The 27,861-nt window shown below is 38.6% G+C and overlaps 1 protein-coding gene across 3 annotated transcripts in view; it reads right to left on the reverse strand.

Annotated features, from left to right (window-relative positions):
* il1rapl2 (interleukin 1 receptor accessory protein-like 2) overlaps positions 1 to 27,861 on the reverse strand; it is a 446,491-nt gene that overhangs the window by 166,405 nt on the left and 252,225 nt on the right. For all 3 annotated transcript variants that reach the window (XM_069170885.1, XM_069170884.1, XM_069170886.1), the window contains 2 exons: positions 10,055 to 10,224; positions 6,926 to 7,029 (listed from right to left, as the gene is read on the reverse strand). In XM_069170885.1, coding sequence (XP_069026986.1) covers positions 6,926 to 7,029; positions 10,055 to 10,224 — 274 coding nt within the window. The remainder of the gene's footprint in view (positions 1 to 6,925; positions 7,030 to 10,054; positions 10,225 to 27,861) is intronic.

A 27,861-nucleotide genomic window follows, 5' to 3' on the forward strand; every position in this document is an offset into this window, starting at 1 on the left:
GGGTGTGGGGAGGGCTTCAATACACCTTATAGCATTTTATCCCACAGAATATTTTCCGTTAAAAGAATATGAAAAGCTCATTTTCACAGCTATAACAAAACAAAACAAGCTAGAATGATTAAACAAGGAGTCACCACTTGTTTTCTGTAGATAACATGCAGTCTCACAGGGTCATTGTATTGTAAAATGCAAGTTTTCAGGCTCCTCTCCTGTGGAACCAGCTCCCAGTTTGTGTTTGAGGGGCAGAAACCCTCTCTAACTTTAAGATTAGACTCAAAACGTTCCTTTTTGATAAAGCCTATAGTTAGGGCTGGCTCAAGTAGACCTGAACCAACCCTTAGTTATGCTGTTATAGGCCGACGCTACTGGGGGACCTCATTACATGCTGTGCTTCTTTTCTTTCCTCCTACTCTTTAACTGACTTATAACTCACCAATTTTTTTCTCTCCCATAGTTTTTGCTTATTGTCTGTTGTCTCCATTCAGTTCCCTCGCTCACATAGTTTCTCTTCTTTCTTCTGCAGATGTCCCGTCATGGAGCTGCATGTCTCTGCCCTGCGCTTGTCGTCTCCACCAACAGTTCTTCTCTTCTATCTCTATGCTGTCCTTTTCTCTCTCTGCTCTCCTCTCACCCCAACCAGTCGAGGCAGATGGCCACCCACCTCTGAGCCTGGTTCTGTCGGAGGTTTCTTCCTGTTAAGAGGGAGTTTTTCCTTCCCTCTGTTGGAGGTTTTTCTCCCTTAAAGAGGAGTTTTTTTTCCCTCCTACCTTATGTGGGAATTGTTGAATTGTTGTGTTTCTCTGTATAATGTTGTAAAGTTCTGCTGCAAGGACTTTAATGTTTTAAGTGCCATGAAATAACCTGTGTTGTGATTAGGCGCTGTGTAAATAAAAAAAAATGAATTGAATTAAAAGAAGAAACACTTACTGGAACCTGAACAATTATCATTCACCTTCTTCTGTGCAGCTGTCGACAGTCCAGACAGGAACTTTAAACCGAACACATACACAGTCTTACAGAGCACCTATATACTTACAAGATTTACTACTGCAAGTAAGGTCTGAGATTTTTTTAGATCTGTTTCAGACTTGTGTAAACATATTGATTGTTAAACTGCCTTCAGAAAAATGACATAGTCGTATGGTAAAAATAGAAAAAAAAAAAACTCATCTGAGAACATTTTATTATTGGAGTAGTGTTTACAATATTCCAATATCCAAATATTGTATTCATAGATTATATAAATGGACATGGTCTGTAAAGTGAAACCAGTCTTATTCAAATATGGTCACCCCTGGCTCCAAAAATCCAAGACCAAAATGACTCATGGCTTCAAAGTTCAAAAAGCAATTGGAATATTTGATTTTTATATTACAATATTCACAGTCCCTTAGCTATGTGTTTTGCCTATTCCTGAGCACAATATGTGGCTCTGTAGCTGACTAATGCCCCACCTTGTTCATAAGTTTCATTAACTGTCTCTGCCAGTTGTTTGGTGACAAACAGGTCATTTACAGTGGCTTTTTTGGAATATTTGCATTGCTGTAATCGAGTTGTGAGCCATCAATTTAGCCATGAAGCAGCAGATTTGGTTTTGATAATGCTCCGTAGATGTATTACTATGAACGACCTCCTTCACACAGTCATGTTGTTTTCACATGGTCATTTGATAAATGGTTATAATTACAGCCACTTCCTGAAAAACTACAAACTTAACAAGCAACCAGCTATAAAGCTCAGGGCAGACTCAGGGCATGGATTAAAAAAGCCAGGGCTCTTTCTAAAGGTCATGAAAAGGACCCTTGCCTGGGACTGATGGAGTTCTGCATTCTTCTCAGCTGAAGAGTTTTCATCCTAATAATCAAGTAGATCTTGATTTAAAAAAAAAAAAAAAAAAAAAAAAAAAAAATTAATCACATTATATCAACCAGTATTGTCTGGAGAAAAAAAATAAAGAAAGAGGACATCCTTCTGCTATAAATTGGGTCAACACACCATCACTTTTGTTACTAAAAATATTTTTTCACAATCAGCAAAAGTTCCTCATTCACCTATTGGAACTGTCTCTTGGACTTAGCTGATGTCACACACACACACACTGAGCTGTTCTGTGTTTTAAATGACGAGTAGAACTATGGTGCCAAATTGTACCAAGAAAATACATGTTACGGTACAGAGAAAAATGTACACGCACGGCAAAGGAGATAGAATAGTAAAAGCCAAGCTATAAGAAAAATAAAAAAAAAATAGAAGATATAGAAAAGAAAGTCCCACAGAAAAGTTCTTCATTTGCGCCTTGACCCTCTCTGTCATGGCTTGTTAATTCACTAAAGATAACATAGACATCTCATCACACACATCTATCACCCTGACAAGCCCAAGGGTTGGAAAGACGAATGGAGGGATGGATTGTTTAGAGGATGGACAAAATGACACAGTAACAGGAGAATCAGGGGATGGAGACCAATATAGACAGGTTTCCTATTTACTAAAAATGAAGGCTCTAAAGAGCCTAAATATATTTTTTTTTTTTTTTTTTTTTTGTATTTTCAAAAAAGCAACATGCTTAAAACTTTTTAGACATATGTATATATGGAAATCAGCTTTGTTTTTCTCTTATGCAATTGTTTGGCTCTAGTTAACATGAGACAAGGAATCCCAGTATGTTTATAGCTGCAGAAGGTCTCTCCCCGTGTCAGTGCACAGTTCTCTGGAAGACACTACAAGAAACTACTACAAAGAAACAACAATATAAAGAAAAGATTTAAACTCAACAGTGTCTTCGGCCATCCTGATATTGTTGTTCTGAAATAGACATTGTTTCTGTCTATTCCTAACATGTTTTTCCTTTTACACAGGCAACTCATTTAAAGCTTTGTGCAGAATGTATATGCAGCATGGGGCTGTCAAAGTGAGATGGAGTGATGGAAAGTTGACATAATGGGGAGAAGATTCATAGTGTAACCTTGGCAACCTTATTTCTCTTTATCTATAAATCCAATTGTAATTAAAAAAAATTGTATAAACCACATCAACTAATGACAGTCAGAACTAAGGGTCAGGAGGTAATGTGAAATTAATTGTGAAGAAGTGACTTTAACAGGGTGATGGCAGTGATAATATATATAAAAAAAATACAACATGTAACAACTTCCTTACAAACGCAACAACAGTATACAAAAGATCAAGGATAATAAACACATTTGAAAATATAGTTTCCCTGTGGCTTCTTCTGTACATAGTGACATATTGTAGACCTTCTAGTAATATAATAAGATCCAGTTGGTGGCTCCCCACTAGGATTGGAGGTGCTGTGCATGTGTGTGTGCACAAGTGCGTGTGTTTGTGTGTTAATAAGAGACCCTGAGACAATGACAGACACCAAGCCCTAATTAGGTTGTCATGCTGAGAAAGCGAGGGAAAGACAGAGAGAGAGACGGAGTGGGAAAGAGAGCTTATTAAGGAGGATAGGTGTCAAGCTCTGGCAGGAAAAGGAGGTGGGAGGAGAGCGGAGGAGAGGGAGGGTGAGGTGGAGGAGGAGTGGGGGGGGGGGGGTCGGGTGCTGCATCTGCAGGGTGCAGAGAAAGGGGAAAAACAGGTGGTGGAGGAGAAAGAGGTGTAGAGGATGGAGGCAGCCGGTGATATGAAGGGGCGGGAGATTAGGTGTGGAAGGAACAAAAAAAAGAATTAGGAGGGGGGAGGTGATGGAGAAAAGGTGCAAAGGGAGAGAAACAGGAGACAGTGAGGATGGTGAAGGTATCAGATGCATAGGAAGAAGATGAGCAGATCACGCAGCGAGAGGTGATGATGATTTATGGCATAAGACAAGATGAGGCTGTTCTGGTGGTGCAACTAAAGCTTTTCATCTTCTTTTGTTAAAGTATAAAACTGATTCAATGAAACTTGCTGAGAGTTAGGAACATTACAACAAAACAAAAGAACACAAGCAGTCAAACATTTATAAAAGTAGTTAAGAATCCAACAGTTTACTGACTTTATTTGGAAGTAAAACTAAAAGTGACAATATCTGAAATCCTGCCAATACTCCCTCACTGAACAGGAAAACTGTGATTGCCAAACTAAGTACCCTATGATACGTTTAAAGCTGAACCAGGACATTAGTGATGGATATTAACAACAGAACGTTTTCGTCCTATTTTTACTGTTTCCTTCCTTTTCTCTTTCAGATAAATTCAGTTAACCTGTGCCTTGTATAATTTGTCTGACTTGTATTGTTTGATTGCTTCTCTTTCTGACCCTTTCGGACTTCTTTATAGTAATATTGCTGTGTTAGGAGATCCAGCAGTACTACTGTGCTATTGTTATAGACCAAACAGAAGCACATTTTTAACCTTGATAACAGATGTTAAAAAGAAATATCAAAAACAGAAAAAGTGCAGGTGAATTTCTGCTTATTTCTCCCACTCTGTTTTTCTCGGTGACCTCTAATTTCCCACGCCGTCAAGGTCTCCACACTCACAATTCACACTGTCCATTATCTATACCTTAACAGGGTCACGGGGGGAGGGAGGGTTAGGGCCTATCCCAGCTGACTGGGTACATCCTGAACAGTTTGCAGGTCCATCATCTCAGAGAGACGAACAACCATCCACACACATTTCCACCCACAGCCAATTTCAAATCACCAACCACACGTGGGAGGAACCCACAATCTTCTTGCTGTGAGCCACCAGTACTAACCACTGCACCACAGTGCCACCTGACTTCACTATACCACACTAAATATATATTTTTTTCCCATTTCATTCAACCCAATCAGCCCCTCAATGGTGTACAAAACAGCCCATTACCGCAAGGATATTTTCCTCAACCATCTGGAGTATTTGCTCCACCACCTTCCACAGGTTTTGAACTCTGGGGGATATATTTATAGGCACCCTAGTACCAACTGAAGATGCTTTACATTAATAGAGTTTATTCACCAATTGTCTTCTGTTTCCACCGATCATGACTGCTATTAAACTATTGAACTATCAGTAATCATCACACAATTATCCCAAATATACGGTCCTGTGGTGGTCTGCTGAAATACCAGGCAAACTCCTCCTGATCATGGGCTAGAAGGTTACAGTAAGACATCTAGTGGCTGTAGTAAAGATCATTGGAGCAAAGGGTGAAGTCAGGTGATGGAGAGTAAAAAGGGACAATGTTTATGTAGGGAGATAGTTTTGGGGTGGTTGGATGGATCCAACCCATGACTCTCACCCAGGACACCACTGTTGGTGTCTGATTTGATTTGTGCCATGTGAAAACACAAATTAATGTTGCCTTCTTGTAAGTAATTTACATCATGCTTTTAAGTTTAATTTTACTTCATGTACTTGCATGGCACATGTAACTTCAACTTACATAAGTAACATTATTTTAAGCCAAACCATAATCTTTTTTTAAACCTAACTAAGTCGTTTAGGTGCCAAGCCAAACCAAACTGTAACCGTGTCATGACGATAACCACGTGTTTATTATTGTTACCATGACAAAGCAGGTTATGTGTGCCTGTCGCTGGTGCAGCCCATATGTTGTTGAAACTTCTGAACCTACAAGTATGTTTAGTAGGCCCTTAGTTTTTTATTAATATTTGTGAAAAAATGGGAAATAATAACCTCCTCTTCAATAGTTACTAAACCCAATGAATATTTGTATCAACTTATCTTTCATTGTTAAAATAATGTTGTGTATAATTTGCCATATATGAGCACCTGTTCTAATGCCAGCCAAAGTTCCATACATACTTTTCATGGAAATATCTCAAAATCAGTTAAAGGAAGGAAGGTGAGCTTATGGGTATTAGCCAACAATATATTTACTTTTTATAGCATTACAGGAGAGCATATTTTAATTCAGTTCATTATGCAGACACACACCTTGTACTTGCAGGTAAACAAAACTATAAGCCTTGCTAGGCTGAAAAGCCAACTGGGACACACAAGTTGGTACCCCCATCCACTGTAGTATCAAACAGATTCACACACGAACATGTATCGTAATGGACCACATAGGGCCAGTTTCTCATGTGGTGCCAACAGCCATATCGTAAATATTCAATTTATTAAACTGGAAGCCTTTCACATAGCTGGAATGCTGCCAAACACATACATACATACATACACACACACACACACACACACACACACACACACACACACACACACACACACGCACGCACGCACGCACACCAAGATATAAAATAAGCATTTTAAGATTCTGAACACACTTCAACAAATGTAATAAAGTGGAAGCAATGACAAATAATGATAATAATAAATGACAAAAACACCTATTGTGCTACTGACTAACTTGTTGTCCAAATAAATAGCAGGTCAAAATTCTCATGATAAAAATAGTAATATTTTTTTAAATGCCAATCATCTGTTTTGGAGTATTGATTATTTCTCATGATGGATAGTGAGTCGTTTGGAATAAACTCTCCCATCCTTTTAATGCAAACATCAGAAACAGTGCTGCCTTTTGCCCGTGCAATGCAAATGACCACCAGTGTGGAGTCAGAAATCTATTCCAAGGTTGTTCCCATGTGATGAAAGGAACAATTCTGAGGCACTGCTGCAGGTCAGAGTCAAGCCAAAAGTATTTTGTTTGCATGCTAGTAAAGTCCTAACTGTGTTTATATGAAGCAAAAGTGATGGAGCTGGGAGTGGAACTTCAAAATAAAGTCTGTGTTTTATACTCTGACCTAGCTTCCATGGGGAGAGGAGCTGTATTTATGGGATATTCACAAAGTGTTATCAACAATGCACCCGTCTGAACCAGAAATAATCCTGAATCATACTTCCTTGGAGAATCTAGGTTGTAGCTATTTTACTTCAGGGTTGATGCATGGTGGTGCCAAGTTACTGGTCAAAATGAAATCAGAACAGGCCTGTGTGTTGCTGTGCACATGCGTTACCTTAGTACACAGGTGTAGAAACCGTTGTCTTCCATTTCAGCTGATCTGAACCAGATGGAGTCATCCTCTTTGCTCAGCCTGTGACCTGAGAAGATGATGGGCTCCTAACGGATACAATACAAATAACATTAAATATTCTGTATGGAAATTAAGAGAATTAAAGCATTAGCAATCATTTAAAGTTTCTCTCCAGGCATTGATTACACCTTTCGTTTGCAATCCAAGTTGCAGACACTGTCAGACAACAGTAAAAATAATAATAAATATTACTTATAAAGAACATTTGAATGCAAAGTTAAAAAAGTGTTTTCATGGAAGAAACAGGATTCAAACATTACAAGATGGAAAGAAGTATAATATGCCCTTCAGCAAATAAAAGGTAAAATCTTGATTTTCATTGGTGGGGGATTTCAACAAGGCTTTTCAATCCACATGATGATTTTCTCTCCACCTGCAATTGCCACATTGATTGAAATTACTGCATAATTATATGCAGAAAGGAATACTGTATCACAAATTAGATGCTCCCAAGATTGTGTAAGAATTCAATCCTTCAGCCTAAATTTTCACTGTATGTACTAAAGATACATATCACATAAATGATCATGTCTAAATGTAATCCACCTAAATCCTGACATAGCATTCACATATGATCCACGCTGGTTGGAAAGGGGGACAATTTTTTATTACAGCACATGGGACCCCATCACTGTATGATTTATCAGTCCTTCTAGTTTCTATGGATTGGTGATTACTCAGCCAGACACAAACAAAAAAAGAAAAAGTATAGACATTTATAGGGATCCCTTATCCTGCAATCACAACTAGCTTTACTTTTAAAGGACTTTCTAGAACAAGAAATTCAGAGTGCATTTGATTTGGAGGATCTGATTTGATCAAAGACCTGATTCTCACTGATTTTCAGTTATCGAAAGACATAACTGAATATTGTGCAATATACTAAGCTATACCTATTTGCCGTTAATATGGTATCATCAACATACTGTATACTAATGGGAAGTGATACAATATTACTAAATGTCAGGACCAATTCAATTTTACAACCAGAAAGCAACATCTTTCTCCAAAAATTATGAGAGCTCTATTTTCCCCATTCACAATTAATTTATGTTTTTTTACAGTGACGGACAAGACCTGTATTCCATTTTAGCAATGTATTAAGGTGTACTAATTAACATAACGAGAACAAACTAGTGTGCATACTGATTTTATATGTGTATGGTTGATGGCGGGCTGGGGACCAGACATCCCAATATTGGACATTTTGATAAAAGTTCAACTGACCAGATGGTAGATGTTACTGGAAAAAGCCTGCCATTTTCTTTTCTTTTATTTGTTTTGAGCTAAAATCATGACAAACTATTAGTTTGCATTTTAATTGTAAAATTCAAGTGACAGTTGGGAAGAGCAGCAGTTATGCAGCATTATAGCATCTGGCCACCAGTGGCAGCACTGGTTATCTGTGACCAAGCAGCACTGCAGCTGGTGAGCAAGGAAGAAATGCTGCACCATTATTTGATTTTTACATACAGACCATTGTTTGTCCATGTTTTTATTTTTTAATTATTTTTTTGTTAATTTACTGTCTGCAAACTCAGTGAGAAAACTGCCTGTCATCCTGTGACTTGTAGCTTCAACATCCCTCCCAAAGTAGTTTTATGAAGCACATGCCAGTCACACTCATAGGGGGTGTTTCCATTTGGCTATTTCAATCCGGACATATCTGGCCTGGCCCTGATCAGATCACAAGTGGTCAGCTTTAGACCGAGTGTTTCCACCTGACATCAACATGTGTCCCAATGACCTCTTGAGATCGGATCCCCCCCCCCCTTCCCCTTTATGCAACAATTATGCAAATGAACACGTAGGCTACGTGACGGAACTATACAACTAAATGAGAACAAGGACAGGAACCTGAAGATCAGAACCCCAATTTCAGGTCAAAAGAATGAATTGTTCCAGGGCGTCTCCACTGTGTCTCTCACAGCTGTGGGTGTGATGTGTGTCGGAAATCACATGATATTAACCGAAAGAAAAAAAAATCTATACTCAGAGGGGGCTTTTGGTGAAACAAGCATCACGTGTGTTCAATCAACTGCTCCATAACGCAAGTTTTCAGTAAGTTTCTCCTGCTGTCAGTCAGCAGAATCACACAGGTGATCCAATAAAAATAAAAGAAGAGCAGAGGTAGTTCACAGATGCGTGCCAGGCCACCTCCGAATGTGGCCTGAACTGGTTGGATCTCAGTGCATCCTGAGTGTGTTTCCACTCGTACTTTTGCTAACCATTTGTGGTCCGATCACGGCCGGGTTGCATGTGTCCGGATTGAAATAGCCAAATGGAAACACCCTCATATACTGTAAATACAATGGGTGGAGCCTTTGGGTCTGAAAAGTGAAGCCAATGCTAAGGGCCACAAGTGGCTGCCACCATAAAAACTCAACATCAACTTCTTTCACAAAATACTTAGTCAATCAATTATTTCCATAAGCCATTATGCCATTAGCTATAGTCACACCTTCTAATCTGTACTGTGGTGGTCCTGCTGAATGTAATTCCATATTTGGTGAGATAATAGGCATCAAAGAGAAGTATGTTTGGGGGCGTGTCTGGTTTGATTGATATGCCTAAGGTTCAGTTAGGTTTCTGGTATAGCTGGACAGCCATAGTTCCTCAAAGGGATCCACTGCTTTACCTTTCCCAGCTCATCCATAAATGTGACAAGAAAAAACAAGTTGGCGGTGACCTAAATGCTAAACTCAAGGCTTCAGAACATTAGTTCACAAACCAATGGGTGGTGTCACGGTGGGTTGCCAGTTGTTCATGACACATATCAGACTCCTGTATATGGGCTATTCAACATCATTAAATATGGCTGGGTTAAGGTTAAATATATAATAAAGTTCTATTTATGTTTTTTTTTTTTAATTTTAGTAATAATATAATTGATTTTTAAACTCTTATCTAATATGCCTCAAGTTACAAATATTACTTTTACAGTGTTTCAGTTCAGTATTGTCAGTTTTAAGCTTTTATATCTTCCAGCCTTCTGACTTTCGTTACTGCCTTCCTTCCTTGTGTCCTCTAATCCTAATTATGCCAGCATACCTCTGCATCTCCTTTGTTCTTGTACCAGATGAGGCGTAGTTTTGCGTTGGTTGCCATGGTGTAGTTGGTTCGGATGTAGCTATAGAACAAGGCACATTTGACCCGAACGGGCTCACCAGCCAGAACGTGGTACTCCTTCAGATCCACCGACCAGTCTATGCATCCATCCACTGCGAGGAAGACAGAAAAAGAGAGAAAGAGAAATATTGAGATTGTGATCAACGATATAACCTATTATATACTACATACATACATATACACATACACACATATATATATATATATATGTATATATATATATATATACACACACACACACACATACATACATACATATGTACATACATACATGTATATGTAGATATATGTGTATATATATATATATATACACATACATACATACATACATACATACATGTATATGTAGATATATATATATGTGTATATATACATGTGTGTGTGTCTGTGTTTTAAAGGAACAAACAGGGGGGGAGGGGCTGAAATAAAAAGGAATGTGTTCAAGTGGGAATTGAACTTGCAATAACATATTTACTTAATTCACTTTCTTTCTTTTGATTTCATTCTTATAACCAAATGTTTGCCTTTTCTGAAATATGTAAATATATTTGACCTGTATGGCATATTGCCTGAAACTGAAAAAGGGAACGTGTAAAGGTTCAGGAGCAGGTAGGACCCAAATGCACAGACAGACCACAGGGTAGAGGTCAAAGGGTTTATTAACAGAAAAGCCTCGGGCAGTGGAAGGGAAAAAACAACAAAGCGAGCCAGTCAGGGGTTGGTCAGAACAACAACAAAAAAATACCCCAAAAGTAACAAGATAAAACTAAACAAACGGTTGCAGATTAAATGAAAGCAAACTCAGACAAATGAACCAAGGTGAAAACCCACAGATAAAAATGGAGCCAGAAACAGGAACAGATGACATTAAGAACTCCAGGGACAAGAAACACACCAAATGCATAGCACACACCAACTGAACATAACAGACTGACAAAGAGGGACTTAAAACCGGATGAATATATGCTGCCAGGAGTAATTAGAGAGTGAGTGCACCTGGGGCCGATTAGGAAACTGAAAGTGTGTGAGGTGGGCGTGGCAGGCAGGGGACACAGCAGGGAGAGAGACAGAGACAGATGCTGGGTTCAAATGGAACTTCTGAGCCTGTGGTTACAATATTGGAAGTCATATGCTTGATGTTCAAGTCATAAAAATGCTGTTGCTAGCTAACGGCAACATGGACGGCGTCTAGAAGCCACAGAGGCTAAGAATTTAGCAAAGTAACAAAGGGATAACATAATGCAGGAAATACAAAGGCAGAGGGAAAAGATGAGGCTGTTGGGGAAATCAACATTTTCCTCAGATGTAGGCTATTATCTGAGTTATGAAGACAAACTCTACATGGCAATATCAATTACAATATATTAGCTTAACATCCAAAGAAAAATTAACTTCCATGGCCTCTGCCGTTTCCTTAAACGTCAGCAAACATGTCACAACTCTTGAAATCGGAGCTTATAGAAAATTTTGAGTTACAACGTCGTGAATACTACGAGAGGGCTGCTCATATGGACTCATCCTGTGTACACAGTAAATACAAACCCATTTGAATGCTATAAAAGAAAAAAAGAGGACCATAAGTGAGCAAAGGGAGTAGACCTAAAAGGAATTATACTTTCAAAATAAAACAGGAAACATCAAACTGAGAATAACGAACGGAAAAAAAGGTCAACTCATCTTAAAACATGACAGAAAAAGAGAGAAATAGTTTCAGAAAAAGCGTGAGAGAAGACAATAAAGACTCAGTGCTACAGAAACAGAGGAGGTCAAGAACACATGAAAAAAGAAAAAGAACAGAGCGGAAGTGTGCTGCGGGATATCTGGGTGAGACCAGGTCAACCGGAACGAACAGAAAACAAGTTGTAGATGGAAGACAAGTAGGAGCTGGTGAGACATATGGAAAATGACAAGGAGCTTTACCAAATGGACCCCCCCTCCTCATCACCCTCATCCCCTTTCACCCATCCTCCTCCTCTTTTCTCCCTGCCTCTTGTTCCTCTGGCTACTTTTCCCCCTCATGGTCTGAGGCTCAGATATAAGCACTCTGTTTTAACTGTCACCCTCAGGCACTTGCCACAAGGCCTTCCCTCTGAATTACAGCGTCTAGCCTGCAGCAATAAAGCCTCTGGATCTGCCATCCGCCTCAAAATGCCTCCTCAGTCTCACATCCTTACTGCTCTCAAAATTGTTTATCATGCAACACTGATAACCAGTGCGTGTATGTTATGTGGATATGAACAGATAATGAGCTCTCAATAAAATCAAAAATCATCCAAGTCTTTGTTGTAATATTGTCTTTTTTCTGTGGCACGCAACTGACACAATTTATCACAAATGTCACACCATGTCTTGATCTAGAAAAATAGAAGGACATGGTAACAGTTACTCTGATGTAGACATGCTGTATGTTGAAACATGCACCCTGGTCCAGATCTCATCTTTTTACTGCTTGCGTCAGTTATTAAACTGAAATTTAAACCTTTCTGTTGAGAGACCAGTTTGAGTTTTACATTGACTGAGACTGCTTCACCCTTGTCACATCCTTTCTTCTCAGAGCCATAACTCAACCAAGCAAACATCATTCACACATTGCTAACCCACAGTCGAGTCAGGATCTCAGATGTCCATGGAAGATAAAGTCCCAAGCCATCACACTAAAAGGCACTCCCTTATTATTTTCTATCTTGGCTCATAATCATCAGATGTGGATTTTTTTTTTTGTGTGTGTGTCAGAGTATTTAAGGAGATTGTTGTCTGTACAGTATGAACATAAGCTGTTACGAGCCAAATCTGCAGGTTTTTTTTGTTATACAGACTTTCCAATATGTAGATAAATGGGCTCTGGGCTTGAAGCGCAAACAGTTTTTGATATTGAGACATTTGGAGAGGTTTATCAGTCATGTCAGGCTTGACTGACTTTATGCAGGTTTTACCTCATTATAGACTGGATGTTAAAGAGAAAATGGTGAGCTGAATCTTGGATATTATTCAATGGATTTTTGAGACAGTGCCCAGCAGTTTTGTCTCTTATTTCACTGACACTTTAGTTTCATCTGTACTTAGCTATTTTGGCTTATTTTTATCAATCGCTGTCTATTTTTCGTACTTTAAATAAAGCTTGCAACCTAAAAGGACAGAGGACTTTCCTTTTAGCCCAGCCATTTCAATGTTGGGTTTTTCTGATAATCAAAAGCTAAAACTTGGTTTCAGACTTTTTTAAAGTAGGGTTCAAATCCATATAAAGTTATTTGATTTAATCAGTTAAAATAGTTATTTAGTATATTTAGTTGCCATCTTAAACATACAGTGCCCTACGAAAGATCATTAACAGTATACCATATTAGTCTCACAAAACCAGACCTACTAGCTCCATCGTCTGGACCAGCACTGAACAATGGTCGGTCTGCACTCGTATTTTAATATTCATATACAGACGAATAAACACACTGGCCATTGCCATAATGCCATTTTAATATAAAGGGTGTGAAATAAACGCTAAAACCAGTCCCTACTTTTGTCTCTTTGTCAATCGTAGCAAAAATGTCAGTTTCACTTTGTTAACACACCATTATACAAATACTGAGGGATAAAATGGCAGAAAAAAATTACCACAGACATGGAAACGGATTAGACTAATTCTAACTATACTTATAATAAAAGCATAGACCCCTCTCTAAATACAGACATAGACTCGCCTGTACTTTTTCTGATATGACGCAGAAATATGAGCTGTGAAAATTATCTTATTGATAACATAAAAAAAAATGCCTCCATTCCATTGAGGGGAGGTTGTTTCAGTTTCCTTGTATTGTGCAGTCTGGCTCACTTTCAGGACTTACTGGGACACATAATTGAACTGAAACTGAGCCCTCATCAACCAAATTTGCTTCACCTGTGCATGTCAGATATTTGTTGCAGAAATGTGGATTCGTACCGAGGCTACCACAGTACGTCAATGTAAACATGGTTCAGCACTCTAAAATGTGTCAGGCATAATTTGTGTTGAGTAAAGTCACCACCAAAGATTTAAAGATGCATTTGCATGAGTTTACAGTTCAAATTTACAGCCATACGCTTAATTGGTAACATTCATAGATTTAGCAATATGCATCAAGTCATGCGGTGGCAGGAGAGATTTAGTATCACTGCCACACACACACACACACACACACACACACACAAACACAAACATGCACACACATAAGCAGATTTATTGCACACACAATCACTCCTTCCCCCTCACATATTAGTACTCAACCACATCTACCCTCATGTTACACACACACACACACACACACACACACACACACACACACACACACACACACACACACACACACACACACACACACACACACGCCGTATCTAACAGCAGTCCTTTAATCACTGACAACGTTGACAGATATTCAGACGATAGTCATAAAAACGGATATTGTGTGTGTGTGTGTGTGTTTAATAACAAGTTTGAATGTTAATAGAAATGTGTGTAACAAAATGAGGTAATGAATAGACCAGTCTGACTCGGTGGTTGAAAATTAATGAGCTGACACAAATTGAAGGTGTGAGTGCAGTCCATTCAACACCGAATACAGAGCATTTCTCTTTCTCTCTCACACACACACACACACACACACACACACACAGGATGCACCCAGGGCACCACATTAATACAAAATCACATTAGTTTGGTCTGCTGGACTAATGCCTTTTGTTTTAGACAATGTTTAACACAAGTCAGACACAGGAGCAAACACACACAGTACCACACACACACAGACAAACACACACACACACTTATTCATACACACTCTAAAACACATTAGAACGATGGGGCCATATGTAGCTGCAGGTCATAACCAAAGCAAACTCCCAATAATTCATCCATCTTTGCCTCTACACAGGCTTGTTTGTGTGTGTGTAAATCAGTGTATGTGAGTGCATAAGGGTGAGTGGGCGTGTGTGTGTATGTGTATGTGTGTGTGTGTGTGTGTGTGTGTGTGTGTGTGTGTGAGCGTGTGTGTGTATATATAAACCTGCAGAGTATATGTGTGTGTACGGAGGAGTGCAGCTGCGTGTGTCTGTAGACATATTAAAAGTGTGGGTGAGGTGTTAGCATGGGCAGATATATCATTCCCGTCAGCTCTATCTGCATATGGATGCTCCCAAATGGCAGAATGAAAATAACCCTGGATAAATGGCAAAGTTTCAGAGTTTGGAAAAGTGCAGAGAGTTTGGGGCAAAACACACACACACACACACACACACACACACACACACACACACACACACACACACACACACACACACACACACACATACACACGCACATAAACAAAGTAATAAACCCAAATACTGGACTATACTTGTTTTCCTTTAGAACAAATATATGAATGTAACAAACTAGATGTTAACATGAATTAAATGTTAGTAAATTAATTTGATATAAATACTGTCATATCAAAACCATTATTTAGATTTTCTGATGCTGAAAAATTGCATCAGAAAGGTTCAGGTTTTGGCAAATGACTCATCTCTACAACTACAACTACAGACCAGTCTCTCTTCTTCCCTTTCTTTCCAAAACTCTCTGAGCTATCTTTTACCAACTCTCCTCCTATCTCCACCATAATAACCTTCTTGACCCTCACCAGTCTGGTTTCAAGGCAGACCACTCAACAGAAACGGTCCTCCTTGCTGTCTCTGAGCAGCTTCACACTGCTCGAGCAGCCTCTCTCTCCTCTGTCCTGATCCTTCTTGACCTTTCTGCTGCATTTGACACAGTGAACCACCAGATCCTTATTTCCTCCCTTCAGGACCTCGGTGTCTCAGGCTCTGCTCTCTCCCTGTTTTCATCCTACCTCAACGACCGCACCTACCGGGTAACTTGGAGAGGATCTGTGTCTGAACCTTGTCCTCTCACTACTGGGGTCCCTCAAGGCTCTGTCCTGGGTCCCTGGGTCTCTGTACACCAACTCTCTTGGCTCTGTCAACACTCGCATGGTTTTTCCTACCACAGCTATGCTGATGACACCCAACTGATCCTTTCTTTTCCCCAATCTGAAACTCCGCTCTGCATCTACCAATCGGCTTGTTGCTCCTCACTGAGCTAAACACTCTACTAAATCACGACTGTTTGCTGTCCTGGCTCTTAAATGGTGGAATGAGCTCCCCACCGACATCAGAACAGCAGAAACTCTGAACATCTTTCATCACAAACTAAAAACACACCTCTTCAGACTTTACCTTGAACAGTAGAACTTTAGTAGCACTTAAAATGACACTTACTGATAGCACTTTGTAGTTTGGCTTTCTTGAAGAAATTGCATTTTCTTGATTCTTGTTGTTCTGGGTTTTGTACCCTCATGGTTGAAATGCACTTATTGTAAGTCACTTTGGATAAAAGTGTCAGTTAAATGAAATGTAATGTAATGTAATCTCATTCTGCCATCCACCATTTTAACACTTTACTGGAAACAAGGGGAATTAAAAGACAGCCAACCTGGCAGTTGAGACTATTTTTTTGTGGCAGACGTACTTCTAAAGTAAGCTCCAGGAGGGAAAACTGCAAATTGAAATGCCTCAAACGATGTTTATCAGCAAAGGAGCTTTAACAGCACTGTAAAGGAAAGTAGATGGCAATGAATGATTGACTGTGATCATCATCTTAAGCTTGCAGCTACAAAATGTTTCTGTTTTTATTTCACTTGGACATGTTACATGTGTTACTGGCTGTAAAACCTTTTTCGAATCATGTCACCTTGTTAGGTAACAGTCATAGATTTATGTATTTTTCTATGGAGATGGAGAGAGTGAACCAGCTGGGAGGTGTAGTCACTGGGTGTAAGATTGGTGGATGGAAACTGTGTGACCTGTGTGCCTCCTCAGTGCTGTTTAAGCAACTCCTTTGGTTTGTTTAGATTTTTGTTGTTGTTGTTGAAAAGTATGTATGATGGGTTTTTATTTACTATGAATAGAAGTAGTGAACCAATCTAAGTGTAGCTTTTGACCAGCTCCCTAACTGCAACATGTGTGGATCACTGTCCATGGCACTGAACTCCATCCTTTAGATGGAACATGAAAATGGGCTAAGCAGAGGTTTTATTTCCTAATGTTGTACTATTATCCTGGGTTTAATGATACCTTCCTGATTCTTCCTCATAGAGGCAAGTTCTGAACATATCTTTGTTTCATTGGAACCAACTTTCACTCATGTTGTCCTGCTAAAATGTCCTTTAACACACCATTTCATTTCTTGGGAGCTGCATGTGTATCATTATTTGATGTCTTGTCCCTTTGAAATTTTCACAAAGTTTAATTTATTCATAAATAAAAGAAAATATGAAAACTGAAGCGCTCCCATCTGATCAACCAATGACAATTACCAAAACCCTGTAAATAAGTAGTTGCAAAATGAACGGAAAAATAAAAATAAAAACAAACAACATATGAACATAAAACTGTAAATGTCCTGGTATTGCATAATAAACAGAAGTGGTGCTCATTCCTTCAGCCTTTTTTGTTCAATAAAAACATACTCTTCTTAACACCAGCAAAAACAACATAAATGCTTCCATAAACTGCTTAAAGGTTTATTTTTTATTTTTTTTTATATGATGGATGAATTGCCGTTTTCCTTACAGACTGCATTTGAATTACATAAATATAGTATAACTAATATTCACAATATTAAGCACATATGTTGTAGTGTATTTAACAGCTCAAGGAGTGTGAGGTCTTTAATTTGTGCTGGGTGCAGAATTTTTTTAGTTCAGGCCTGTCAATCAAACGTAAAGCCCTTCAGAGTCTCCAACCTGTCTACACACCTCCCACAATCCCATGCAATACCACTACAGCTGGTGCCGTAATAATAGCTTGACCTGACCTACACACACACATGCTCACACACACACACACACACGCACACACACGCACACGCACACGCACACACACACAAACACACACACACAGGTAATGACCCCAACATTCACAAACAGGTGCAAACACACACATACAAAAAAAAAAAAAAAAAAAAAAAAAAAAAAGGAGGAATGAAGTTAGACACACCAAAATGAGATGCACAAACACAGAAACACGTACACACAAGTCAATCACCACTGTGGGGCAATTTACACCCTGGGGTGAGTGGGGAAAAAAAATAAAGGGAAAGAAAAGGAGAAAAAAAACCTGAAAAGAAATGAAAAAAAAAAAAAAAAGGTGAGAACAAGATTAGAATGTGAGAAAGTGACAATGAAGGAAAGAGAGAGAGAACCACCATTTGGCCCAGTGGTCTGTGTTGATGTTCAATTTTAGCTCACAGCCAACTTGGTGGTTACTTCTTTTCTCTCTGAACACATTTTATGAGAATAGGCTTTAGTCTAGATAGAGCTTTATATATATACAGGGACACACACACACATATGCCTCGAATAAATAGTGTATTGCTTTATTTGTGTGTGAAAGAGAGCAGGGAAAAGCATGAGAAAGGGTGTTTGCCATTTTCAAAATGACTCCTCAAAATGAGTTGCACTCCTTCACAAACTGGTGGAATGCGCACACACACACACACACACACACACACACACACACACACACACACACACACACACACACACACACACACACACACACACACATACACAAGCAATCTATTCTGTGAGCTGTATGAATATGGTAATGCTTTTGTGGGTTATGGCCCTCATTCATTGCTATGGACTTACAACAGCATCTATCAGCATACAAGGTCTGCCACAGCAGACACACACATACAGATGCATTGGAGAGCAACATGCATGCATACACACGCTCACACACAAACATGCACACACATACATCATAACATCCACAGTAAAATACTCAACTTCATTAAGATGAAGTTGAGTATTTTACATGCATGTGTGCGAACGTGTGTGTGTTAAGACACACACACGTTCGCACACATGCATCAGGGCTGAATAAATGGAGTTGACCACAGTCTGCCCTCTGTCTAATGCTACCAAACAGACTGAAATGTATTCACTCACATGAGGAAATACACACACACAAACAATGCACACACACAACTATTCTTTTAAACACTATTATTGAACAAAAGAAAGAAATATGTGCCATTTATTGAAACCAAAGCTGCAAAAACATTGTCTGACCTCACCTGAGTATCGTACTGATGGGTGAGGCTTTGTTTGAGGGGATGGTGGGCTGTAATGAACAATGACAAAAGTAAAAACAACTATCATGTGCTGTTTTTTTTTTTTTTTTTTTTTTTTTTTTTTTTTTTTTTAAGGGATTGACTCTGATGTGGTTGGCAGAATAAAGTTAAATTAATAAGATATATAGAGTATAATGTTTTCGGGATCCAGAGGAATTATTTTTCCATGCACTGAACACTCAATCATTCATTTGCCCACTACCTGAGCATCACAGCTACATGTGTCGCCCATTCCTACAAAACACTCCACGTGCATACTCAAACATACATGCATACAACGTGTATGCATTAAACTTTGGTGATTGGAAAACTAGCGTGTGCTAAAGGTAAGACAATTAATTATTGCTGTGTCATCTTTAAATATTGCTGTCATGTAATATTGGTACTGTGTGGGATATGGATTACAACCAAAAGATTCCATTCTCCAAAGTAATCAAATGAACAAATATTTGGGGTAGAGCATGAAATCGTTGGTGTTGTAACAATTTTTAAACTGCGTTCTGTCAGCATTTTAACTACCATTTTAATTCAATTCAATTTATGCAGTCTGACTGACATTCTGACTGCTCTTCATTCATCAGAATTAGTCAAGAGTGAACAATTTCTATGTATGACAACATGTTGTTTATTGTATGAATGACACATACCCCTGGGTTTAATACTGGATTAGTTTACAGACAGCTGCACTCTAAATCATTAAATTCAGTTTTTGTACGTCCTAATGGCTAAATCTATTAGCAACACCAATCAATCTGTGTATAAACCGATCTGCTAAGCCCTAAAGACTCCAATGCAACCATGCAGTCATTCAACCAATTCACAAAAATAGTTTAATGTAATTCAGCTTATCTTAATTCATAATTTAAGGTACCTGATGCAAAGGAAAACTGGAGTATCATTCTCTTTCCAAATGCAGGAGGCTGAATTAAGAAAAACTCTGTTCGTACCTGGTATTAACAGAAGATCTGTTTGCAGACAACTTATCTAAGAATGTATGTAGAATGCATTCATATCATCAAGACCACATTTATAGGTGGTCAGCGCCACATTGTGATCAGATCTCAACATGTGTAAACAGCGCGATCACATTGTGAGGAAATAGCATCAGTCCCACGAGTTTAAAGGTCACCAAACTTGGGCTCTTTCTGACTCAAGCAATGCCAACAAAATACAGAGTTCGCAACAGCAACATTAGCTCAGCAATAGAGAGATACCGCAACATTGCTTCCCTTGACCTTGGACGCACAATGTTTGTTGACGAGTCAGCCAGCCACGACTTACTAATTTACAACTTCAAATTGGAATCGAACTGTGTACTGGTTTTATAATCAGATGGAAATGCAAAAACCATATCATTATTAATGTAAATGGACTTCGTTGGTGGGGCAGCAAATTTTCTCTGATTCTCTGCCAGTTTGGTCATTTGGACCACAAACAGGTCAACCAACACAATGTGTGCTTGTGTGTTGTGCTATTTTCAATCATTTTGGCTGTGGGTGCTAACCCTCATACACATACACACACACACACACACACACACACACACACACACACACACACACACACACACACACACACACACACACACACACACACACACACACACACACACTTGTGTTTACTTTTGTCGTCTATGCTTCCCTTGTTGTTTCTTTTCAAGCTACAGGCATTCATATCGCAGCTTGTGTTTTACAGATACCAACAAAATATTGAAGATACATCATCTACCCAAATCACCATCTAACTTTTCCCTCCAAGTTAAACAGAGAATTTTAGTTTTTGTGAACTTTTGACATCTGTTTTCTCTATGAAAGAGGCTTTTGTTGGAGAACGGCTTTGGACAAAATGGTCAGAATGCCAAAATGGTCAGAATGCCCTGGAACAGAGTGGACTGTTTTAAAGAGGATAAAATGTCTATCATTGTTTGGAACGGAGGAAAGGCTCAGTACCATTTCCAACTTATAGTATAGTTATAGTCCTGCCACGGGCCTCTTGACACAGTCAGTGCTTGTATCATGTGCATCTGATTTATAGAAAGAAGGCTCAGCGTATCAGTCTACTGTAGTCTGAAACTTCTGAAATGTCTTCAGAAAGTAGTTGCTTGTCAGTTTTGCAAATCAGGTCATGAAACAGAAAGCGAAGTCAGCAGACCAATGAACAAAAAGACAAATGATATGAAAGGACGAGGGAAAAAAAAGATCAACTGGCCAACAGGACGAATGTAGAGGATGAGGGAGTAGTTTTGTCAAGAAGTACTTAATAAAAAGTAATGAGTTCCATTTCCCTGAGAAGCAGAACACATTGCCCTTCCTATTAGCCATAATAACTCCTGAAGAAGAATATATGGATAGATGAGGGAGGTATAGAAGGAAGACAAAGAGGAGAAACAAAGGAAGCACCTGTGGATCCTATCATTAGAGATAATAAGAAAGCAGGTAATGTTTCATTATCAAGTTACTTCTCATTGAAAAATGATAGCGGAATCAAAGGTAAAGGAGAGGGCGATGTGAAAAAGAAGATAGGAAAAAGTTGTATGTAACATTTGCAATACAAATAAATCAATGTCAAATTAAACATGGTACCTCTGTATATTTAGACTAATAAATGAGATGAGGGTGGAGATGATTGATGATCTATCTAATAGAGGTATGTTGGTGTTTCAAAAAATAAGACCATATTTCCCATTAAAACACACACCTCCCAGTGCAATACACACATGTCTACTTCTCTTAACCTGATAAAAAAAATATCAGAGTAATGTTTCCTTGGGTTTTCCACTCTGCCTGCCATTCAGACATACTTTTTAGCTTTATTTATGCAGTAAAAACATTGTCCTTTTCTTGTTGTGTACGGAAATATATGCTTACAGTCCAGATTAATTCATAACAGAGGAAGAAGTATTAAAACGGAAAGACAAAATAAATGGAAAATGTAGAGTATAGATTCAGTACTCTATTTTACTCTACAGCACTGCTTGAAAAATAGAGCTGAAATTCAGATTTACACATCCTGATGGTGAAAACTACATGTAATCCAATTTTTTTGCAGTCAAGCAAAGAAGCTGAATACACTAAATATGATGATATATCAATAAAATAAACTGATTGTTGCAAAAATAAAGCAATAATCACAAGTATAGTTGGAACAATACCAAAAACGATGTCTAATGATGAGGCAGACAAGAGAAACAAAGACAGCAAAACGAAGAGAAATGGAAGATGACTGTATTCAGAAATGTCAACTGGAATGTAAAAAGAGCCAGCCAATTAGACAATATGTGGGAGGACTAGTATATAACCAGATCAATAGAGAAAGACACAAAAGAGAGTTTTTTACTGACTGACAGAAAAATAAAAATGGAAATCTGGTGATGAAGAAGCAGGAGGAGATGAAAGAAGGGAAACAGAAATGACAACAGAAGTAAAAACAACATGGTGGAACATGTATGCAGAACTGTATCAATTAACTGTATCCAAGCAGCAATGTATAGAAGTCAACTGTTTCCACTTAAATGTGTGCATGTCTCTGTGTTTACCTAATTTCTATCGGTTCACTGGTTGGTGCTATAACTGCCAATTTCCCCCTTGTTGATCATTAACAGTGAATTTAATCTTGGCAGGCTGGACAGGGTTTTTATGCAGAAATGGGATGATATATTTAACGTTTATTCAGATAATGATGGTTTTTATTACTTGCTGCTGTATCTCAGGGCTAATTAATTGTCTACAGTGTATTCATCACTTTTATGATATTTTGAAAGCAGCAGGACGAAGGCGGTGTTTTCTTGAAAACATTAAAATAAAGAGAAAAAGATAAACTGGTGGTTTGTTCAGACACTTGAAGCACATTTTTTTTTCCCCTGATGACTCTATGACATGTGGTCATAAGAATAATACTGAATATGATCTAGTGGTTTTCAGTAGCAGAATGCAGCCAAATATACAGTAATCTTTTGTGGATCATTTAATCAATATGCGGTATGTCCTGCTGCTTTTCTTGTGTTTAAGTTGGAGCTATGTGTTTGTGAGCAAAACCTAAAACTTGAGAGTTGATACAATTCTGGATTCAGATACACTGAAGTACCCAAACCATTTGTGACATAATCGCACAAAACCTTTTTTGCAAAGCTCAGGCTGGAAGATTTGAGAAAGAATCAAATCTCTGAAGTGTCCTAACTACACATCACTGTCTCCTTAATCTTGTCTTGTTAACACGTCTGAAGTCAGTACTCACGCAGCCTTATGTAAGAAGTAAAATTTCTCGATTGCTGTTGCATGATGATGTGTGATGGATGCATCATGTTGTTTATATCTCACTGCCTTCAGGGTCCAACTCCCCCCTCACTCTCATTGGTTCACTCAATGCCAATGTTAAGGCATTGACCCTAGAACTGCTCGATCTAATGGAGCATCTTAGGTTTCCTCTAACTCTATGATCTAGGACGGCTCTCCCCGCATTCTGCGACAACAAAATGACAATTAAAAATGACTTCATTCAAACAAAAAAAGCTGCATGGAATAGGATATCATTTCATCACACTGACAGACAAACAACATTTTAAGATTCAGTACTTGATGAAACAACCTGCAAGGGTGGAAATGTTTGCAATGTTACATCAAAAAAAGAAACGTTAGAAAATCCAGCTTCGAATGAATTTGAGAAAAGTCTCCTCTAAGCAGACCCAAACAACTTTCAAGATCTAAAAACATTGTCCTCTGTCAAACTGCTTCTTTCAGTTGTTGTGTGTATTTATATACACACATCTCCCATCCGCTCCATTTGTCACTGTGCCGATGGAGCGTGTGGCACAGTCACTCCCACATTTGTCAGTTCTCTAGTGTGTTACACACACTCACACCCACACACACACAAACACATAGGATTCTGCCCGTCATTAATAACGAGAAGTAGCTGCACACCTGTTCACTGACAGCTTCCTACAGACAGACAGAGAGAGAGAGAGAGAGAGAGAGAGAGAGAGAGAGAGAGAGAGAGAGAGAGAGAGCAGTGCAGCAAGGGTCATTGCTACAAAAAGACAGTAATAGAGAATTAATATGTATTAATGAAACTTTTTGAAAACGGTTTTGCTTTTCTGGGTGTCCTAATAACGGCAGCAGTCTTTTTGTGGATATTTTTGCCCACGGTTCCGTCTCTCAGGATTCACTGCTCTAAACAACTGATGGGTTGTTTCTTAATCATTTCACTACAGGAAAAAAACAAAAAAACTTTCATTGACTGTTATGTCTGTTAAGGTTCAAACAATGATAAAGAAATGTATTCATGTGTTTAGTATTCTCTTAAAAATAATATTTAACGATTGAATATCTGTCAAAGATAAGGCCGTGAAGTGACTTGTGGAAAAACCAACCAAAAACATTGGAACTGAGGAAATATATTGTGATTCGAAGTTCTATTTGTGCATTAATAATGCAATCATTTCTATCCCTTTTTTGTCAGACAACCAATATTATGAAAATCAAGATAACAAATTTCATTACAATGTAATATTTGCTCGAGTTTTGGTTGAATATGTGTTAAGACTGTAAAATCATTCAACAGTTGTTCTGAATTGGTCTTTTAGTATCTGTTATTGTTTTGGTTTTAAGGCCTGTGAGTTTACTGCTTGGGTTTGCTCTTCTCCACAGCGTTGTATCATTTACTATTTTGGACCCAAAAAACTTTTTTTTTTTTTTTTTTTTTTTTAAAGACCCTACAGTAAATCAGCTGTGTGCCAAACTAGTGCACAGACACAGAAGGCTACTGCAGCTGGGGATAATGGTGGATATAGCAGCTAAACAGGCACACATTTCCTTCAGAAGCCTGTGGAGACTAAAACAGCACAACAAAGAGATACTCCTATTCCAACACATCCCAAATGTGTTTGACTGGATTCAGAGATGCACAAGGTCAGCAACAATGCTCACATAGGCTGTGGTGTTCAAACTGTGATTGGTTGGTGTTACCAGTAAAAAGTGTGCAAAGAAAACATACCCCAGACCATTACTCCAATACCAGCCTGGAGTGTTTACACAAGGCAGGTGGAACTCATGGATTCATGTTGTTGACATAATATTGTGAGCCTCATCTGCAGCCTCAGCAGAAATGGGGTTTAATTAGACCAGTCTTCACCTGTCCAGGTTTAGTGTGTGCCCACTGCAGCCTCACATTTCGGTCCAAGGTGAAAAGGAGGGGGAGCCCGACATGGTCGTCTGCCGTTGTAGTCCATCCACAACCAGGTTAAACTTGTTATTCATTCTGAGTTGCTGTCCTGATGAGCACAGTCATAAGAAATTATTATCTAAGTTACTGCAAGCTTTCTATCCTCTCAGTCTGGCTATTGTCCTCTGACCTCATTCATCCCAATGGATGTTTGTTGTTGTTTCTAACAGTCTTTAGACTAAACTCTAAAGATGTTGTGCATGAAAATCTTGAGAAGGCATCAGTTTCACAAATACTCAAACCAGCGTATCTGGCACCAACAATCATGACGCAGTCAAAGCGACTGAGGTTGAATTTTTTTTCCTCACTGATTTTTGATGTGAAGATAACTTGAAGCTCCTCACTTGTATCAGAAGGAATTTAAGCTTTTTTTTTTAACTGCTGATACATGGTGAGCTGATAGTTGCATGAAAAGGGACACAGGTTTTTAAAGAAGCAGTAGGAATTGAGGCCCAACAAACTTTTCCAAAATACCTCAGACACTCATGACGGCTACTGGAAGGGGGTGGTGGGCAAAGAGAGTAAACTTGAGACAAGGTATGGAAAGCGAGTAAAATAAAAACTCCTACACCTGTCACATGCTGCTGACAGATTCCTGGCAGCTTCACTGTTCATCCTCCCTCTATCTTTCTGTTCTTCTTTCAGTCTCCAAATCTGTTCTCTGTATCTTCCCCTCACTCCACCTACTGTAATACCCCATCTCTCATTCTCCATCATCACTTTGAATCCCCGACGTCTCTCTCTGAGCAGCTCTACCTGTCTACCTACTGAATATTTAAAAGAACCACGGCGGAATTGCACGGCTTGATTGTAAAACTGCTGAACAGCAGCAGAAACCGATTGAGAGCACGTCTCAACCTGAAGCAAACATACAGCATGTAACAGCTGTCTGTTTATTTATATACAAAGCTAAACAAAATCAAAATGGGAAGCTGTGAATCACAATTTAAAGTATACACATTTAAGGTTTCTTAAAATCTCTACCTCTTTAACAGAGAAATCACCTGAGGAAACTGTGTTGCACTCACTGCATTAAGGTCACATTGAAGGCCACAGGATTTATTTTCAGGACAAAAAGAGGTGAAAACTGTATTAAATGGAAAAGGATGTAAATATTGGGAGAGAGACAGAAACAAGAAGAAAGGTTAGTGGAACAGGGCCCGTCAAAGTCATGGTCTTTTTAAAACACTAGAAATTGAAACTTGCAGTTGTGATTGTGTGTGTGTGTGTGTGTGTGTGTGTGTGTGTGTGTGTGTGTGTGTGTGTGTGTGTGTGTGTGTGTGCGTGCTTTTTAAGCCAGTGTCCTTGCAAAATGCTGAAATGCTCCAAAACTAAATTTGAATTTGAAAATTTTCACTTGTTATTTAAAGGTTAGTTTGTAGGTTAAAGGCTAAAAATAGCTACTGCAGATGGGTTCCTACAATATATATTTTTTTGTCAGGAATAAGGAAGAAATGTGTGCACAGAACATATAAACCTATAAAACCAAAACTTGGCAGACATTAGCTCACTGCAGGTTTCCTGTGTGTGTGTGTTTATGCCACTCCTTCTGAAGTCTGGACATACAGGAGGGGGATACTGTGCCACCAAACCTGGCAACCTCACCCTTGTCCGGTCACCTTGATTACCTGCTGCTACCCCCACAGTCACCCCTAATAAACAAACACACTCACTGCTGACATGGTGGTTATATGGACTTCTCCATCCTGCATAACTGCAATTCTGGGGCACTTTTACTTTACTTATGTATTTCCATTCTATGCAATTTTAAACTACATTTTAGAGGCATACATTTAAATTGTACCTCTGTAATTGTACCATCTATGTAAAAAAATATACAAATTTACATTTTACTTAAGAAACACAAAGTAGGTTTAAAATATATAATGCCTTATTAGAGATTTAGTTTAAAACCCCTTAAAAAAGGTGTTTTTGGGGCCCTTTGTATTTTAGATGTCTGAGTTATTAGCAATTCCACCAAATACTTGTTTCCTCCCTGAACTTCTCAGATAGTTTCACTTAAATACCAGGTGGAAACATAAAAGAAGTGCACTATTTCACGAAAAACAAAAGACAAAAACAGACCCCTCATATTCATGTGACGATTTGGAAGGACCTTAAAACCTCGGTTTAACAACCTACAATGGTAAAATGTGGATGATCCTTCGTTGTATCAGTTTAAACATAATAATGTCATAGAATAATGAATTGGTCACCTGGGTCAGCTTTATAGTTTAACATTCCGCTAGTAGTTCTTTTACAAAAGTCAATTTTGATTGCTTTGACTTGCGAAGTATTGTATATT

Source organism: Embiotoca jacksoni, unplaced genomic scaffold (assembly GCF_022577435.1).
Source record: "Embiotoca jacksoni isolate LCO1_2020_lvr unplaced genomic scaffold, fEmbJac1.0.p SCAF_5, whole genome shotgun sequence".
Lineage (NCBI taxonomy): Eukaryota > Metazoa > Chordata > Actinopteri > Embiotocidae > Embiotoca > Embiotoca jacksoni.